The sequence below is a fragment of the Xenopus laevis genome, chromosome 5L (genome assembly GCF_017654675.1).
Source record: "Xenopus laevis strain J_2021 chromosome 5L, Xenopus_laevis_v10.1, whole genome shotgun sequence".
Lineage (NCBI taxonomy): Eukaryota > Metazoa > Chordata > Amphibia > Anura > Pipidae > Xenopus > Xenopus laevis.
In genome coordinates this window covers 137,766,502-137,786,286 of record NC_054379.1, presented here as the reverse complement: position 1 = coordinate 137,786,286, position 19,785 = coordinate 137,766,502, and the positions used below count along the sequence as shown (strand labels likewise).

The following is a 19,785-nucleotide window of genomic DNA, read 5'->3' as shown; positions in this document are numbered from 1 at the left end:
TTTTCACCTGCCATGAAAGCACAACGAGCAATAATTTGCACTGCTGTCTCTCTGGGCTTGCTCTTAAATAGTCCACTGTTTAATGGTAAACTAGAAAGTTAATTATTAATTGCTGCCCTGGGGCAAGTTTTACTCTACAGAGGCTAGGAAGCTTTCATTGACGGCTGTATTTTGGAGGCTTGGGTTAGAGATTAGCCCTTTATAGGATACCGATATCAGTATAAAATGTGTTGTTTGTAAAAATAATAATTACATGGAAGGATCCCTCAGTAAGCACAGAGTTATCTACTATCTGTTCTACTTCTACTGTCTTGTCTGTTTGTACTACTAAGCTGGGCTGGTATAGCAGCATAAAATCATAAATTAGGGATGCACCGAATCCAGGATTTGGCCTTTTTCAGCAGGATGCGGCCAAATCCTTCTGCCTGCCAAACCGAATCTGAATCCTAATTTGCATATGCAAATTAGGGGCAGAGAGGGGAATCGTATGACTTTTTGTTACAAAACAAGGAAGTAAAAGATGTTTTCCCCTTCCCACCCCTAATTTGCATACGCAAACTAGGATTCGGATTCAACTCGGTATTCGGTGGAATCTTTGGCGAAGGATTCGGGGGTTCGTCCGAATCCAAAATAGTGCATGCCTATCATGAATATACCAATTTGCCTGAATACATGATCACGTACATAGATAATTCAATAGAATTATAGATATTGCATAAATAATGCAATACAATTATATATCTATGATTGTCATTGTGTATTGTTGCACAAGCTAAATCAATATTATGCCTTTAAATGTACAAGAAATGACTACTGTACTGAACAACCTGATATTACAGTTACAGTCTGGCGTGTTGGGAAATCTGTTCAGCAAATACTTGACTTAGCAGCCAGTCATAATACCGCATGTGTATGCCAAGGACAGTTGTTTTAACAGGACACTGGACTGTGGCCTCCTAGGTATAGTTTGATTTCTCTGGCAGTTTCTTACCAACTTCAACACACACTTTGTCCCCAAAAATAATATTGTGTGTCCTGGTATACTTTACTTGCAGCTTTGTTCCGCATCTTGGGCATGTAGGATGAGGGAATGTGTGAAGCTAAGTGTAGATGTCAATGGGATGATATTGTCCTTTCTCAAAGGAATTTTCTTATCTGCCTGATAAGACAGCTGAATTTTGGCCAGATATAGATCGGCAACTTTTATTGGCCCATGTATGGGCATACTTCATTACAGTGCAGTTTCCTTGTTCTCTTTCCTGTTTTCTATCTTTCTGTTCAATTTTTTCCTTCTTTCCTTTCTTTGTTGTCTCCTTTTACAGTCTACCCCCTAAATATTAGGGATGCACCAAATTGACTATTTTAGGATTCATCTGAATCCAGAATCCTTTGTGAAAGATCCGTCCGAATACTGAACTGAATCCAAACCCTAATTTGCATATGTAAATTAGGGTAATACGGGGGGGGGAGAGAACCGTGCGCACATCGAGTGGCTAAGAAGTTTTTGTCTTTCTGTGACGAAAAGTCATGTGATGATTCGGTTCAGCCAGAAACTTGGATTCGGCCAATCCCAAACTAAATCCTGGATTCAGTGCATCCTTACTAAATATATAGAAATGTACGTACGGACCCATACACATATTTATGGAGTGCTGCAGCAAGTAGTATAGAGAGAGAGATATCCTGTTCCTGACAGATATTGGTGTTGCTCCTGGGAACATTGCAGTAGGGAAGCACCTAGGTGCACCGAGGGGAGTGGTTGGCTAGGTCCGTCACACCTCTTGTGTGCCACACAATTGTGCCCCAGGAGATTCAGTGATCAGGATATTCAGGCCCAAAAAGTCAATAGAATCTATGAGAAAGTCCCTGCATTGTACTGTCCTTCTACACCACCCTACACACCAGGGCTTTAGAGAGTTGCATGTAGCCAGACTTCCATAGCAAAAGTCTATAGATGCAGGCAGTCCAATGGCACCTGTGCTTTAGAGTACTTTACATGCACTTGCCAAGTTTCCGTGTATTTTAAGATACCTGTAACACCTTCTGCTCTGCCCCAGTATTATTCACTTGTTGCCAAATTGATTAAGTCTCCAGTTTCCCTGATGCAAAAAAAAATATCAGTGGGTCATAAAATGTGCCCTCCGTGTCACCATTTCAGATTTTGCTGATGCAGAGGAAACACTACCCTTCCTAAAGTTATTACAGACTTATGCCTATAAGTGCAGGAAAAGAGATCTGTCTTTATTTCTGCAACTTCCTGACTTAATGGAGATTGTCTAATAGGGTAACACTGCCCCCTCATGGTAATTCTGGGGAAAAGACTTTAAAGAGATACTGACACTAGAAATTAAACTATTTTACATCTATCATAATATTGGCTTTGAAAGCTACTTATAACTTTGCCATAAAGTATTTGCACACTCCTTTTACATTACCTGTCTGATGCCCCATGTTCCTGTATGAGGGGGCTGCCATATTTGTGCAGCAGGAGTCCGTTAGCATTAGAAAATTTAACTTTGCCAACAGTCAGGTTGGCAAAACAGTCAGGTTTAGAAACTTCAACTACGGTAACAATTACTTACAAAAACAAACCTCTCAGAAAAAAAAACATCAACATTACCTATAGGTAACTTTTAATGTACATTCATATTTTAAAAAGTATTTTTTTAGTGTCAGTATAACTTTAAATTGGAATGACCAAGTCCAAAACAATTTGGAATATATATGGCCTAATTCTATTTTCAAAACTCATTTATATATTACATTGTTGTTGTGCCTACCCAGGTTCTTGGCTACTCCAGAAGCATCCTCACCATAATAAAAGTGCAGTGTGTTTCCTCCACTGGCAGCAGAGAATAGGTTGCTCTGAGCATTTTCATTCAGAAAGTGCAAAAACAAGCTGCTTCTGGCCAAAATAAGCCCTGTGTGCTCAGTGACCAGTGACTCTTTGACACTGCCATTACTGTGACTTTGTATACAGGACAGATTGTAGGCTGCACTGTGTTTGTACGCGATAATACTGTATTTAATGGGAGTTTAATGGGACAGTAAAGTAGCAAGAGTTTTAAAGGATTCCATAGACCCTAAATTGCCCCTTATCCCAGTACACAGGCTACCATTATATATTTCCTTAAAAAGCACCAGCATTCCGGACACGTGCCGATATTGTGTTTATTCCACCAACACTTCCATGGTCATCATTTGGATGCCAATATGGTGCTACTATATGGGATAGTAGAGGGTAGACATGGTCTCAAGCAGTTCCATGTTTGCTAAATTAACCTATTCACAAGCTCCTTGTATCTCTCTAAGTGTGTCTTAATTACTCCTGAATTTGTCAAGCCCAATCATTTGGTTGGTATTCAACAAATTCTATTTTAAAAAATATTCCAGCTTTATTTTCATATATTCCAGGCCTCTTCACTTACCTTTCTTCTGTATGGCAAAGGCTGTTTTTAGATATCAGCATGTCTTGAGGTTTTTTTTGTTTTTTTTCTAGGGACGTGGTGGGAAAAAGTTTAATATTGAACTCAAGGAGATCATGGAACGGGACCCTCTGTGCCAGTTGTGTGAGAATGAGAAAGATTTGATCTGGACCTTGCGGTACGACTGTAGAGAGAACTTTCCCGGCTCACTGCCCAAGCTTCTCTTGTCTGTCAAGTGGAACAAGCTGGAGGATGTGGCACAGGTATTGTTGCCTGGATACACAGGGTTTGTTTGTTCTGCTTTGGATAAAATAAGAGTCCCATTATATTTTATATATATATATATATATATATATATATATATATATATATATATATATATATATATATATATATTATATATATATATATTATATATTCTGATCTAAGCTAATGCATCACCAAGTCGTTTCTTTCATAACTTCATACAGAGGGATCATATTTATTGTGTTACCTCTCATTTACCAACCATTGTATGAACCAGAAATGTCCCAGCTCCTATTGAAGTACAACTGCCAGCTGCAGTAACTGCATGATCAATGCCCAGGGAATAAATAAAGACTTATTACAGAACACCTGTAAATATAGTGGCGAAAGTTTATTCACACAGGGCCACTTCTGAGTGTCTTCTCTCTTAGCTGAATTATCAATGAGATCCCAGGCTTAGAATGATGAGCATATAGTAGTTATGAATAATTTTAAATGAGTCTTGGGTGAGCAAGACCTTCTTATCCTCTACTGTCATTTCCAAACCCATATTTATTCCATTAGTCCAAGACTCGTTTTTGCTAAACGAATAGTGTAAAGCAGGGATCTGGAACCTTGGCTCTCCAGCTGTTAAGGAACTACAAGTCCCACAATGCATTTGCCTTTAGACTCCTTCATTAGACTCCTTCATTGCATTGTGGGACTTGTAGTTCCTTAACAGCTGGAGAGCCAAGGTTGCAGATCCCTGGTGTAAAGAGTCACACGACTTGCTGGCACTATAAGTACATTAAAGATAGTAATGATGATGATGAAGTGAGTGAGTAAATATGGTTCCTAAAGCGGGCAATGAGAATGAAACGGTGCAGCTGGCCCGGCTGTAAACAGGGTTTCCTGTCTGTACTCGCTGATTGCAGGTTGTGTGGGTGCAGAGTTGTTTTTAGACATCCTTTGGTCTCTGGGCGTCCTCTTGTCCTCACATTCTGAATGCCGATTATCTCTCCTGGTCACAGAGCTCCTCTAAAGCCCTCACTTCCCTTCCAGATTTGCAGCAACGGAATGTAAACACGCAGAGAGCTGTATTTTTGGAATTTCCTCACTCATCTCAGGTCACTTAGACCTCTGCTTCCTTCCAAACTTTGGCTCAGGGACTTCCAAAAGCTTGAAAGCCTGTCAGATAAATGCCATTCTGTTACTAGTCCCTGCGCAGATCCACATACACAAGCACTATATAAATCTCAGGACTTGTACATTATCCCTTTCTGATAAAACAATTTTCTTATTATATTCCATGGCAGTTTCTGCTCACGGGTAGCTGCAATTATACTTACTGCTAAAATATTCCTTGGATAAACCAGACCTGCACCAGCACAAATGGGGGGGAGAAGGCTTATAAATAGGTTCACGTTCACACCTTTTGCTAAAAATAATTGTTGACATTCTTTTGCCATGTATTTCTTCTTCTAGAGGAGTTAGTTAAAGGGATATTGTCATGGGAAAACATGTTTTTTTTTCAAAATGCATCAGTTAATAGTGCTGCTCCAGCAGAATTATGCACTAAAATCTGTTTCTTAAAAGAGAAAACGGATTTTTTAATATTTAATTTTGAAATCTGACATGGGGCTAGACATATTGTCAGTTTCCCAGCTGAGCCCAGTCATGTGACTTGTGCTCTGATAAACTTCAGTCACTTTTTACTGCTGTACTGCAAGTTGGAGTTATATCACCCCCTCCCTTTCCACCCAGCAGCTTAAAAGAACAGTGGGAAGGTAACCAGGTAGCAGCAAAAATCCAGGTCCCAATGCATCACATTCAGTTACATTGAGTAGGAGAAACAACAGCCTGCCAGAAAGCAGTTCCATCCTAAAGTGCTGGCTCTTTCTGAAAGCACATCACCAGGCAAAATGACCTGAAATGGCTGCCTACACCAATATTTCAACTAAAAAAATACACTTGCTGGTTCAGGAATTAAATTGTATATGGTAGAGTGGATTATTTACAGTGTAAACAGTGTATTTTAGAAATAAAATCTACACCACATAAAACTCATGACAGAATCCCTTCAACTGCTAACAACTCTGGGACTTGTAGTTTAGCCAGAAGACTACACACCAGCAGTCACTGCTGTGCAAAAGTCTAATATGTTTTTAGCCTTCAGTCTACCTTATCTTAACCTCGTTTTCTTCTGTATATTGCTTTTGGGTGGAAACATAATAGTTTGGAAGCTCCGTGTTCTAAATGTAGAAGTCCAGGTGCAAAGATAACAAAACAGGGCTGGGATTTCATACACAACAACTTCCTGTCCTGTCTGCCATGAGACAAGCACACAATAGTGTGATAAATAAGGAAGCAGAGACACACTCCGCAGGGTTAATAAGCGGTGCGCCTGGAAAATTCCTCCAGCTTCTTTATACCCACAGGGACTGGTCTGAATACCTTGCTTTTCACAGCACACATTTGTTTATCATTTTAAGAGTTCAACCAACCAATCTTCTGAACATTTTTGGAGAGAAACATCTATATATATCTTAAACTTTGTTTTTTTTTTAAGTATGTTTATTTCCGAGATTAAACTGTAGCCTTTTATATTATATCATAGTCCGGCCCTAAGGTTTGCACTAGACCTGTAGTTGCCCAGAAACATTATTTTAGCACTGGCTGCCAGTTCTGGAATGGACAAAAACAAGGCCATGGTAAACAAGGGAAGCTACTGTACAATTCCCAATGTATGAAAAATGGCTTCTTAGTTGTCAGCGACTCTGTGATATGTCATTTGCAGAGACATAGGGTTTAGATGTGATCAACAACACACACATTTCACATTTTTTCTTCAATTTCAATTGTGTTCAAGCTTCAAGCTCTTCTCCAAATCTGGTCCAAACTACCCCCAAGGGATGCCCTGGAGTTGCTTGACTTTAACTATCCCGACCAGTATGTGAGGGAATATGCAGTCAACTGTCTTAAACATATGAGGTGAGTGCAACTAATTTACCCTGCAAATCATAAAATAGTGGAATAATGATGAAATGGTGCTGTGTGTATTCATGCACACTAGTATCTGGTACTCCTGGGTCAGACATTTATTTTTCATAATCAAGGTCATGTTTTATATTCTGCTTGATAATATATAGTGCAAATGTTATTAGGAAGATAGTGCTAATCTCTCCTTTGTGTGTGACTTTAGTGATGAGGAGCTCTCCCAGTACCTACTGCAGCTGGTGCAGGTTCTGAAGTATGAGCCGTTTCTGGACTGTGCCCTCTCCCGTTTCCTCCTACAGAGAGCCCTGGACAACCGCAGGATAGGACAATTCCTCTTCTGGCACCTGAGGTTAGTACAGCCAACAGACACCATTGATGCTGTCACCAAATATGGAGCAGTCTGTCTCTTCGCTTGCCCTTTTCTAGGGTGAGGCAGATGCAATTGTTGGCTTGCTAATAAGTCAGAAAATAGTACGGTCTATCAAATACTTTCTTCTCCTCGTGGTTCTTATTCTCTTCCCCAGAATGCGTCTTGCATGTTTTGCCTTTTGTTATATGTCCAAACATAACAATTATTTCATATATTACAAAAGCAGGTGTTTAAAACATTCTACATGCTTGTCTCCCTGGAATTACTATTTTGTTTCCAGGCTTTCCTAGCTATGTGTCAGCCTGTTGAAAGAATCCCAGCTGCACTCCCCACTGGGGAGCTTTCCTTTTCAACAAGACTCAACAAAAGACTCTTTTAATCGCTTAATTTTTTTGCATATATTATATATATTGCCTAAGCGCCTTTCACATTTTAGTAAAGGGTATATTATCCTGTATGATCTACAGCAGGAGTCCCCAACCTTTTTTTACCGACGAGCCACATTCAGTTGTAAAGGGGAGTTGGGGAGCAACACAAGCATGGAAAAAAGTTCCTGGGATGCCAAATAAGGACTGTGATTGCCTATTTGGTAGCTCCTATTTGGACTGGCAGCCTACAGCAGGCTCTGTTTGGCAGTTCATCTGGTTTTATGAAACCAAAACTCACCTCCAAGCAATGAATGAAAAAATAAGCACCTACGTTAAGGACACTTTGAGCAACAGCCAAGGGGTTGGTGAGCAAGAGCAACATGTTGCTCATGAGCTATTGGCTGGGGATCACTGATCTAATATGTACTGGTCTTAGTGTTCTCTGTACTCTGCATAGCAATAATTTTTTCAGTGGGTCAGGGCCAAGAAACTATTCTTATTGCTGCATACCTTGCTTATAGAATATGACCATCCCCATTGTGCTGGTTTATTCTCTTCCTGTCTGTAGGTCTGAGGTCCACATCCCTGCCGTCTCTGTGCAGTTTGGCCTGTTGCTAGAAGCGTACTGCCGAGGGAGCGTGGCCCACATGAAAGTGCTGTCTCGACAGGTATCCGTTTGTGCTTTCAAGAAAACCACAGACTGGGACACAAATGTTAACATGTGCCCCTTGCATCTCCTTTTGATATCAGGGCATGAAACCGAGTTAGATAAGTGTTTGTGATTGCCAGAGTCGGCTTCATTCATCACTTCTTACACTGTGCTGGAGAACAGCTTTAGGAGTGCCTGATGTTTAAAATGTGATATGAATGCCGGTTACAAATGATCACACAGTTATAAAATAATAAGTTCATTCAGTAGCCTCCTTAGCTCAGAGTGAGATAATATAGACATGGTTATATGGTTTCCCAGTTTAATCTGTTCCACGTCTGGTGCATTTAGTATTTCCTGTTTCCAATTTAATGTCATCGCAGGATATGAATCCATCTCTTAATGTGATTCTGCGTCATTACTGTCTCCTTTTAGACTCTCTTATCTGCTGAGGCTTTTTTTTATTCTGCTGAATTGTATAAGAAATGATCAGACTGATGTAGGACACTGTAAGCCCGACATGAATTGGCAGTTATAATTGGCATGTGATCTGACTTCCTTTTTCCAGGTGGAGGCTCTGAATAAATTGCGTACATTAAATGGTCTAATCAAACTGAATGCTGTGAAGCTGAGCAAGGTCAAGAACAAAGACACCATGCATACGTGCCTGAGGGAGAATGCCTACAAGGAGGCGCTGGCGCACATTCAGTCACCACTTAACCCCAGCATCACCCTCTCTGAACTTGTGTGAGTGTCCCTCGCTTGTTTTCTTTGCTTGCTTTGTGTGTAGGGTTGCCACCTTTTCTGGAAAAAAATACCGGCCTTCCTAAACATTTATCTTTTTCCCTATTAATAACATTGGAATCAACCACCATCAACCATCAAATACCAGTCAGGTGGCAACCCTGTTTGTGTGAAACAGACCAGAAGGGGTCTATGGTGGGAGAATATAGATACAAGTTGCTTTTTTTTACAAATAGGTTACTGCCTTGGCCCATTTACCTTAAGTTCAATACAAGCACTAACACCAGGAATTGCATTGCTATTTGTTTCAATGGAATTCTGATGCAAATCAGTTTCTATGTCACTATTGCCTTCACTTCTTAACCTTTAATACTGACGGCTTATTTCTGTTTTCTGTCTGCGTACAGTGTAGAGAAGTGCAAGTACATGGACTCTAAGATGAAGCCACTCTGGATTGTGTACAACAACCGCGGATTTGGCAGTGACTCTCTTGGAATCATCTTTAAAAATGGGGATGGTAAGATTTAAAGGGTTTATGTATATAAGAAAAATCAGATGGCGCACACTCCAGCAATTGTGCTAAATCATTCTTGTGGTTTATTTGAGATCAAATCCACACAATGTTTTGGAGCTGCAACCTCCTCTCTCAAGTGTTCTCACATGTGTAACTCAGCTCACAGGTGTATTAGGATAAAGAGGTGGATCACTCCTCCCCTCTAAGTGACATCATGTGCATAAATACATATATTAAAGGCAATATTAAACAATATTATATCAATACCTGTGTAGTGACTCAAAGTGCTTAATCATTATGCCCATTTGTGATTCAAATATTAAGATGAAACTAGTCTGTGTACTTCCGTAAGACAACAAGGCTTTTCTTGTGGATGTGAAACGAAAATAAAATAACAAGAAGTAAGTATATTCCTACAAAAGGGGTTAATAAAAATACATTATCCATCCGAATTACATTAGAAAAAGGCATTTCAAATTCAGAAGAAGCAGAAATAACTAAGATGTTCATTCAGTCCCATAGGGGCCATGGTGTTTAGTTTGTCAATCCACATGATTTTTTTCTGGAGTAACATTTGATTATAGTCACCCCTCTAGGGGGCACACACACTATTTGTAGGACCAACCATCTCAATTGGTTACTATTATGGTCCTGTTCTTGAAAATGCCTACTTACTGGATTTAAAGACTTAAAGGGTTTAAAAGATCATGGTAACTCCTCGCCAAACTTGAGCTCTCTACGCTTTCCTTCCTCTACTTTTTTTTTTTTCATCTTCCCATATGGCAACCCACTCTGAATACAGTACGATTTCATGGTTTAATAAATGCTTTGCTATTTGTAACATAGTAATGAGTTGTTGCCAGTGTATGCCTCCTTATAGGAACAGGATTTTGGTTTATGTATACTTGTTTGCGGCTCCCCTCCCCTTTTCTTTCTTCTGTACCCCCTCATTTGTTTCAGTAAAAATACAAATAAAGATTTGAAGAAAAAAAAAAAATCAGGGGAACGGAGGGCAAGGGCTAGATCTTTATAAAAGCTACCCCATTTCACATGCAGTGTAGAATAGATGGGCAGAACATGAGTAGCACTAAAGAATTTTTGTGCTTTAATACCATGTGTAGAACCTCGGGGTTTGTGCTGGCCATCTGGTTTCTTTACTAGGTACTAAGTTAATTCCTAAAATCAGAGGCAAATGAATACACAGGCTACCCTAGACTATAGCATGTGCACCCTGATGTGTACAGATTCAGTGAAATCACTAGTACAATGAGCCTGACCTGGTGGAGAGAGTTTGGGTGCATGCATGGCTGGACCTGCACACATCTGGACCCAGCAGTGGCCTAGTAGGGGACCCTGTGTGGATGTAGCCTAGGGCCCTGTCTAAAGTCCTTCCATTTCTTGATTATTATTTCTTGAGAGACCCTGACGCTGATCTGTTACAGTAGGTTCCATAGATATTATAGATTCTGCCACAAGAAGACCTCACCCTGTTTGTGTGGTCACTCACCCAACCTTTATGAATATACAATTGTAGGGATGATGCAGTTTGATAGATTACCCTATAAATATATAAAATAATATGTAGGGCATGATGAATATCGGCAGCTGGCTAAACTAGGAAGTACTGGCCATTTATATTGCATCATGCTGCTCCTCTGTGCTTTGGCTCCAAGTCCATCTCTAGGAAACCCTGACAAAATTACACTTTTAAAACTCCATACAGTATTAATCTGGCAGACAAAGGCTGAAAAGTGTATTTGTTAACATGAATGTTTATGTTCTTACACACAGACCTGCGTCAGGACATGCTGGCACTTCAGCTGCTGCGGCTGATGGATATGCTGTGGAAGGAGGCTGGGCTGGACCTGAGGTAAGTGATGCACATGCAGCCATTCATACATATTTGCCTTTCTGCTGTCTCTGGGGCTTATTCAGTAAAGAATTAAAATGCCGCTACATCCGCTTAAAAAAATACCATTTATTAAACCAGTGATATTCAGCCTTTGCTGCACCAGTTGTACCTACTGCTCACAGCATATTTTCAGTAAATATCTCAAGAATATTCCCATCACTCCCCTCCAAAAGTTGCCCTTCATGTGACTCCTGTCAGAGACTCTCTTGACAAGGATGTTTTTACACTCTCCTAGTGCGGGGGATTTTAGCTGTCATCGCTCGGTCTCTGGCAAGGAAGTAACTGGCCTCTTGCCCATTAACATTGCAGCGTGGGTGGGAGAGACTGCTATAAAGTACAGCCAAATGACCCCGTGACTCTGCCAAAGGTTTGCTTCAACTCGTCACCTGCACAGTGTTGTCAGTGGAGCACGCTCCTCTTCGGCAGCTCTTCTCATCCTTGAGATTTACAAGAGCCCTTTTGGCACTGTAAGGACAAACTAAACAAGCATACAAGGCCTTCAGCAACCTCAACAAAACTGGGCTCATATAATACCTGAATGCTGATTGCTGATTAATCTATATGCCTAATGCATATAGTGTAGAGTGCAGTGCATATCTTAATGATTATAATTCTTTTCCATAAATTGAACTTTTTCCTCATTGTCGCCACACAAAAAAAATCTTAAATATACATTGAAGAGAAATATAGAGTGAAAGCCAGGGGATGCTGCCAGTACTAGTTCAACATCCAAAGTGTCATTGATTGTCTATTTTTCTATGTCTTCATTATAGTATACAAACATAAGCATTTCTAAGCACACACATGCCAAAATGTTGTGACCCAGCATCAATGATTTATTTAAAAAAAAATGGTATCTTTCAGGATAGTGCCTTATGGCTGTCTGGCAACTGGAGATCGCTGCGGTTTTATAGAGGTGGTGTCAGCTGCAGATACTATTGCAGACATCCAGCTGGACAGCAGCAACCTTGCAGCAGCAGCCGCCTTCAATAAAGATGCTCTGTTGAACTGGATCAAGGAATGTAATTCTGGGTAAGCCATTCCGTTGAACTGGATACACGTGCCGTTTATGTCATCTACACTTACCCGGCACCCGTTTTCACCTGACTAATCAGTGCTTGCTGGCCTGTGGGCATATTTCGAACATCTGTGCTATTCAAAGACTGACCGAGAGAGGCAAAAGTGAAACACATCTCCATTTTATGTTTATTTCCAGTGATGACTTGGAGCGAGCTATTGAGGAATTCACCTTGTCCTGTGCTGGCTACTGTGTAGCTACTTACGTGCTTGGAATTGGTGACCGCCACAATGACAACATCATGGTTCGGAAGACTGGGCAGGTAAGACGTAAAGAAAAAAGGAGTGCTACTGCTGAATGTTCAAAATTCTTTATGTGAAAATAACCCTTTTCTGTGAGCATTTGTGCTTACTTCACTAGAGATCAGTCACTGCATATGCTTTCACTCTGAGTTGTGGGTGTTATTACTCACAGTTCACTGTGGCCTGTGGTGGACAGGGCATTTTATCCACCACTGCCTTCAAGTGGAGAACAGATAAAGAACAAATACTCCTTTCCAACTGTCATTACTCCACATGCTGCAGGATAGAAAGCACAACATATGATACACAGCTTTTTGTCACCTTCAGAGTTTTGGCATTGAGGTCCATCTGTAAGCGATCAATTGGTGTCTGTATTTGACATTCAGTAGTATCTGGAGCAATGGCAGGCAGAAGATATTCGCTATTTGGGTTCATATGTAGCGGCATGTTTAAAAGATTTGAAAAGCAGCACAGAAATGCAATTTTGCAAAAACTAACTAGGCTAGAGCCAAAACTAATCTAAATTACAGTTTTATAAATGGAGTACTTAATAAATGCTTAGGAAAGGTGGTGGTATTAAAACAAATAGCACTTTAGTCCCGTGAGTGAGAGGTATAACAATGCATAATTATAAAGCTATGCAACTTTATGCAACAAAAAGATAGTCCATGCTAAATATTGCGTAGGTTATGAGACAGATTTGCTGCTAAACCTTTTATTGGTCACACAGCATGTTTCAAGGCAGGAGACTCTGTATCAGTATAGCTTTTAGTCTGCATTTTAGCAAATGGAATACAATGTGTATTTGCTTCAAAGAAAACATTTGTACTTGTACTACATAGAAGGAACTGCTTTGTGGATTTCAGTAATTTTTTTACTTTTTGCTTTTGGGTGTTAAGAGACACTATATGCTGCAATGCTCTGGCTCAATGATTGCATATTGGTATAAAATTATATGGCCCTGCTGTCTCTCGGGCCTCTGCAGAGTAAACGGGAAGAATACAAGGTTTACTAATTAGAATACAGTCAAGCAATGACAACATTTCCAATTAAGGAGGCATTGGGTAATAGCGGGAATTAAGCCCTGCTCTCAGAAGCTCCCATTCTGAACATAAAGGGGAATGACTGTTGGATTAATTGAGGTCCCTGCTTTTCTGGGAATAATATGCTGTGCACTTCACATTGGCCATAATGGGATCTGATCTGTCACAATTCTGTGTTTTTTTTTCTGTCAAGCAAATAAAAAGCCTTCAGGCCCTGCCACTACTGTTTTCAGAGGTAGCTATGAGTTGTATACTATGAGGTCTGTTTGATGTGAGGATAAATAGAGTATATTGCAATTTACCAGTTATATGGAAAAGGAAATATGCTTTTGTGGCGTGTTTCCATGAGCAAAATGTCTTTTGATTCCATTGGAAATAAACACTGTTTCTTTTTTTATTCTAGCTTTTTCACATTGATTTTGGACACATTCTGGGGAACTTCAAATCCAAGTTTAAAATTAAGAGGGAGCGCGGACCCTTTATTCTTACATATGATTTCATTCACGTGATCCAACAGGGAAAACCAGGGAACACAGAGAAATTTGGAAGGTAGGTCTGTCCCCGATACTACATTTGGGTGTTATCAAGAGGGCTCTGTGGGGTTTCCCACATGCGCACTTGCTTCTGCCAGCAACAACGTTATTGACAAAGTTGAGCCATAGTTCCCCTCTAATGTGACCACTCTTGAGCAGAAGGACCTCCTAGGTTGTTTAATTGCTGTGTCTCTTGTATATGAGGTTCCTTTGTACCAACCCCTCACTTTTACTTTGCAGATTCCGGCAATGCTGTGAGGAAGCCTACTTAATCCTGCGTAGGAATGGGAACCTCATCATCACTCTGTTTGCACTTATGCTGACTGCTGGACTCCCTGAGCTGAGTTCTGTTAAAGACATCCAGTATGTCAAGGTATTGTGAGTCCAGTGGTCTCTTTAAGCTGTGTTCCAGAAGTGACCCCTTTTGGCAGATACAGTGCAAGGCACTCTGCTATAGATCTGTCAGAGGGCAATACAAATACCAAACAGCTAAAAAAATCAAGATAGGTTATGCTCCTTACTAATTGCAACAATTAGTTTTTTAGTCTCCCAGATATTCTTAGCTGGCATCAAACATGCCTCTTTTTCCATTGAACTGTTTGCTTGGGAAACACAACTCAAAATATATTCAACAATTAGGGGTGCGCTAGGGCTTAGCTAAAATTTTAAAAAAAAAAACACTGCAGTCTTGTGCGATCCCAAATTCAAACCAAGTCTCTGAGCATGGTGTAAGCACTCAATTAATAGTTCAATTAGGAATCCGAAAATCCCAGTAAGGTGTACACTCGTTGTAGTCTCTTAATCACTGGGGCTGCCTCTTCAAAAAGCCAGACGGTCAATCTGAATCATTTCTAAAATACGAAATAAAAGAAGGGCGCGCTTCCCTAGTGTAATTTCCTTTCATAATTTATTTTTATTAAAAATGATTGTTAGGCAGTGATGTAGATTCAAACCCAACGCCTTTCGTCACAAAATCATGATTTCTTCAGGGATGAATAATCCATAAACGAAGAAACCGCTTCGCTTTGCAAGAGCCAGCATAAATTATAAAAGGAAATTACACTAGGGAAGCACAACTCAAAATATGTAATGACTATATTTGTGGTTCCACTGTTTGCAGTGCAAGAAAAATGCCAGGGTTCTGTGGCCGCCACACATTTCCCCTGACTATGACATGAAGGAATCAGAGCACTTCAGCTTATTATATTTCCAGTTTTTTCTTTGAGAAAAATTGTAGGTTGTCTGCCATTGTCCTGTTGTGTTACCGGCAATGTTTTCTGTAATCTTCTTTATAACTTAAACCAAAGCTACCATGCACAGGCTTATGAAAGTAGCTTACTTTGTCCCTCCAAATCGAGTCAGCAGCTTATTGACCCTTCTATGGGGGTCACCATGGCCTACTTGAGTGGAACTCACGAAAAGGATTCCTGAATCCCCAGCCTCTCCAGTCAAATAGCGTAGTGTCCGGAAAAGAGGTCGGCACCTCTCCAATATACATGGAGACGAAAAATTCACCAGACACTCAACAGCGAGTGAAGTGACCCCTGCGTGTTTATTCAAGTCTTGTGATGTAACGTTTCGGGGGCGGGCCCCTTTGTCTGACGAAGGGGTCCGCCCCCGAAACGTTACATCACAAGACTTGAATAAACACGCAGGGGTCCCCCCTGCTTCACTCGCTGTTGAGTGTCTGGTGAATTTTTCGTCTCTACTTGAGTGGAACCCTTTTCACACTAACAATGATTTATCTTCTATGGCATAGACTGTTCCTCATTCTTGTTCCTTATCCCTTTTTCATTTTAAGTTGTCTTTCCTTTTCTGACATACATTCCCTTTATTGATTCATTTTTCATACTTAACCTTGAATTGGACCTTTCTTCCTTTTTGTTCTTTTCAGGACTGCCTTGCCCTCGGCAAGACAGAGGAAGACGCACTTAAGCAATTCCGCCAGAAGTTTGATGAGGCTCTAAAGGAAAGCTGGACAACCAAAGTAAACTGGATGGCTCACACGATGCGCAAGGATTACAAGGCTTAGGGATCTGGTCACCGTCTAGGCCTTCTACATACAACCTTCTGTGGGGACATGGTGTGTCTAAATGCACTGGCTGATAAGCATAGAGTGTCATTTGCTTATCTCACATGTGTACATGCCACAGACGTATCTCTTGTTGCCACTTTAATTGCATCGCTGTGTTCCAGGTGAAGATGACTGTCTGTTATGGACCAGGAGGAGAGGAACCCACACACACAATAGCCACTGCTGTTTTGTTGCCTTTTGCGCGTTACCAATGCTGTATATCACTGCAATTGTTTGAAATCAAAGGAAAGCACCTCTATTCAAGCTGGCACCTCTCAAAGGCTCCAGTGTTGCACACGTTCTACTGTGATACTTGACTTGAGCCTTCTAATGATATTTATTTTTTCTATCTATTTTTGTGCTTATGAGGCAGAGCACATGGAGTGGCTCTAAGCTCGGAAAGTGGTGGGAAGCAGGTTCATCAAATGTTTTTTTTTCTCTATTGGCTGTCTTCCTGCATACTCTGTAACCTTTTTAGCACTGCACTGCCCTATACAAACTGTGATGCCATCTATCATTGCCCCACTGTGTCTTCCAGTTGCCACTTCAGTACCGGAGAGGGACTTTGCACTCTGTGGGACGTTGCTACTGTATTGAGCTTAGAAGCACAGCACTTTGAATGACAGTGAGTAGCTGTGTTGTATAGAGAATGTACTCTGCAAGTCTATTGTTACTCAGTGTGGGTTTTTATTTTTGTCCTGAATTTAAATACTATGCCACCCACCTGGCAGCAGACCTCTGTCTCTTGCTGGAAGCAGTGGGGCCTATTGTATAGGCTGGGACATTTTCACACTCAGCAAACAGTCGTTTGCCATTTCTCAGTATTTGTGTCACTATGGGAATTACTGAGCGACAGGGACTGAAACATAGCCTGCCTGGGGCACGGAGACGGGTATACATTCCATTTTGCTTCCTAGACTAGACTGTAAAGATCTATCGATACTTGAGACAGCCGTGTGCAATGCAGCAGACTGACCACCCTCAGCTGCAACTTAGACGGATGGATGCGTGCGCCTGTTTGTCTCTATGGGACAGTTGATTGCAGTGTGACTGATCAGAAAATCGAGTTTCCACATAAATAAAAAAACAAGGTATGACTGAGAAGAAAGTGGTATTTATTCAATGTGGTTTTTTAAAAGAAAAGGGTAAATTAATTTTTTTTAGCACTGCCACTGGAGCTGCAACATTTCCTGTATTTATTAACATTCTGGGCTAATACGTCTAAAAAGGTTTTCCTTGGGACATGTATTGGGGCAAACAATGTGCCCTTTTTTGCAGGTGTATGTCCCCACATTCTGCCTGACATTCTGTTGTGCCCATGTCTTACACTGGATCTTGTCAATATGTATAGGAGAACTGACTGAGCAGCTGTCTTAACAAGAATGTAGCTGAACTATTTTACACTGTAAAGAGGGATAACAGGGCCTTTCTTAGACTCTGAATAAACAGATTCTGTGCAACTGCCAGTGTAAGATTTGTTTCGGGGAGATAACGACAGCGCCATCTTCTGGACAAAGGTTCAGTTTTGTATGATTTCCGCTTTCCTCTTAAAATGAAAATTGCACAGCCTAGTGTGCTGTTACTTCTTGCAAATTCACAACTTAGGAAATAAAGTGGAGATACTGTCATAATTTATCACTCAGCTTTTTATATAATAATATAAACCGTGTTTCTGTTTTTTACCATGGAAAAAGGTAATGGCATAAAGGACACTTTCTAGCAATTTACCCACTCTAGTTTTTTTTCTTTGCTAAGAACATGGCATTGCAATGGCCAAAAATCATCCTCCGTTGTATCCTATGCACAAATGCTTGTTATGCAATTTTTATGCCATGTATCTAATAATTCTCCTTATTTCTTTATTGGCCATTAATGACACTGGAAAATAGGAATTCAGTCTTTAGATTAACGGGATACTGACATTTTCACATGCTGCCTAATCTAAAGGACAAGGTCCTTTAGGATGCCATTTTTTAGGCATCGGCATTCTTTTTCTTTTTTAATGTACCGGCACATGGTACTTAACATCTCAACTGCCCTGATTTACGTTATCCCAGGGATCCTTTGGGCATAAGGGCAGTTAAAAAATTTACAATTTTGAACAAAGATTGGGCTTGGATTTGTACAATACTGTACTGTTAATGCGCTGGTACAGGTATGGGACTTGTTATCCAGAATGCTCAGGACCAGGGGTTTTCCGGATCTTTCCGTAATTTGGATCTTCATACCTTTAGTCTGCTAGAAAATCATGTAAACATTACATAAACCCAATAGGCTGGTTTTGCTTCCGATAAGGATTAATTATATCTTAGTCTTGATCAAGTACAAGGTACTGTTTTATTATTACAGAGAAAAAGGAATCGTTCTCAAAAATTTGGATTATTTGGATAAAATGGAGTCCATGGGAGGCTTTCCGTAATTTGGAGCTTTCTTGATAACGGGTTTCCTGATAATGGATCCCACACCTGTACAAGGGAGAAATAGAAAGGGTTAGAGATTAGATTCACCCTAGTAACCCCTAGTGTAGAGTCCTGTGCTGAACCAATTTGTTAAACCCGATCCACGACATGCAACACCAACCCGCATACTTACCCGCTTGGACCCGCAACCCGACCCGCAAGTACCTTATGCGCAACCCGATCCGCTGACCATCAAGAAACCGCAAGTGCTGTTATTGTGAACTGGAAGTGACATCATTAGAAGTAGGCGTGATCAGGAAAAAAGGAGTAAAACTCGCTATTAAGAAGACCCGCGACTCGACCCGTGACCTGCAAACCCGGAGTACCGCCGACCAGCATCTATGACCGCTCACGAAACTTCTACCAGCAAAACGCAGTGTACCGCAGGTTTTTGCGGGTAACCCGCAGGTACCCAACCCACTGCAGGACTCTACCCTAGTGTATCCAACTTTCCTTGTCCTTAAGGCTAGGGCCAGACTGGGCAGAAATCAGCCTGCTGAAATCTACAAGCCAATTTCAAGCCCTCTACTTGCGTCCGGAAGCCTTGTGCCGAAAAGCAAGCTTTTGCAATTTGCAACGAAATCCGGCATGCCTGCAGAAGAGAGGGGTCGCAGTGGGGCATCATGTTGTCTGGCCCAAGCCTTAATGTCCTTTATTTATGTTGGCCAGTGACACAGCTGTGTCCCAAGGGTGATGCCAGTCTAGGTGTTGGAACTGAGATCTGATAGGAGAACTGTTAAAGTCTGTCCTACAGGCTATTGGACCTTTGCCCGACCCCTCAAGCCCAAAGTCACTCTTGGAACACAGGTGACAAGTATGGAGGGGGGCAGGGTTATGGTTTAAAGATAGATAGGGAGCGCTAAACGAATTGCTCTGTTTATTAAGGAAGGGGAGATGTGTTTTTTATATGGTCACGGAACTCCTCTGTATAATATCCTTATATTTTACAAGAAGTGTTAATTTATTCACTATATAATTGCAAAAGAAAATTGGCAATATACCGTCGATTTTTACAATTAAAACAGAAGGCAGAATGTGTTGTAAATTGGCAAGTCCTATTGTTTAATTTTTACCAGAGGAGTTTTTATGTGTATGTTGCCCCTTTTGTTTTATATTTTGAGTCTTGGTCTGATTGCTGTCTTAAAGGGGTGC

General features: G+C 40.8%; 1 protein-coding gene across 5 annotated transcripts in view; it reads left to right on the top strand.

Annotated features, from left to right (window-relative positions):
* pik3cb.L (phosphatidylinositol-4,5-bisphosphate 3-kinase catalytic subunit beta L homeolog) overlaps window positions 1–17,807 on the top strand; it is a 105,195-nt gene extending 87,388 nt beyond the window's left edge. For all 5 annotated transcript variants that reach the window (XM_018263924.2, XM_018263925.2, XM_018263926.2 and 2 more), the window contains exons 14-25: window positions 3,500–3,688; window positions 6,520–6,641; window positions 6,853–6,996; window positions 7,954–8,053; window positions 8,603–8,781; window positions 9,186–9,295; window positions 11,084–11,162; window positions 12,069–12,236; window positions 12,421–12,544; window positions 13,971–14,116; window positions 14,341–14,473; window positions 15,995–17,807. In XM_018263924.2, the coding sequence (XP_018119413.1) occupies window positions 3,500–3,688; window positions 6,520–6,641; window positions 6,853–6,996; window positions 7,954–8,053; window positions 8,603–8,781; window positions 9,186–9,295; window positions 11,084–11,162; window positions 12,069–12,236; window positions 12,421–12,544; window positions 13,971–14,116; window positions 14,341–14,473; window positions 15,995–16,132 (1,632 nt within the window). In that variant the 3' untranslated portion in view covers window positions 16,133–17,807. The remainder of the gene's footprint in view (window positions 1–3,499; window positions 3,689–6,519; window positions 6,642–6,852; window positions 6,997–7,953; window positions 8,054–8,602; window positions 8,782–9,185; window positions 9,296–11,083; window positions 11,163–12,068; window positions 12,237–12,420; window positions 12,545–13,970; window positions 14,117–14,340; window positions 14,474–15,994) is intronic.
* The last annotated feature ends 1,978 nt before the right edge of the window (window positions 17,808–19,785 follow it).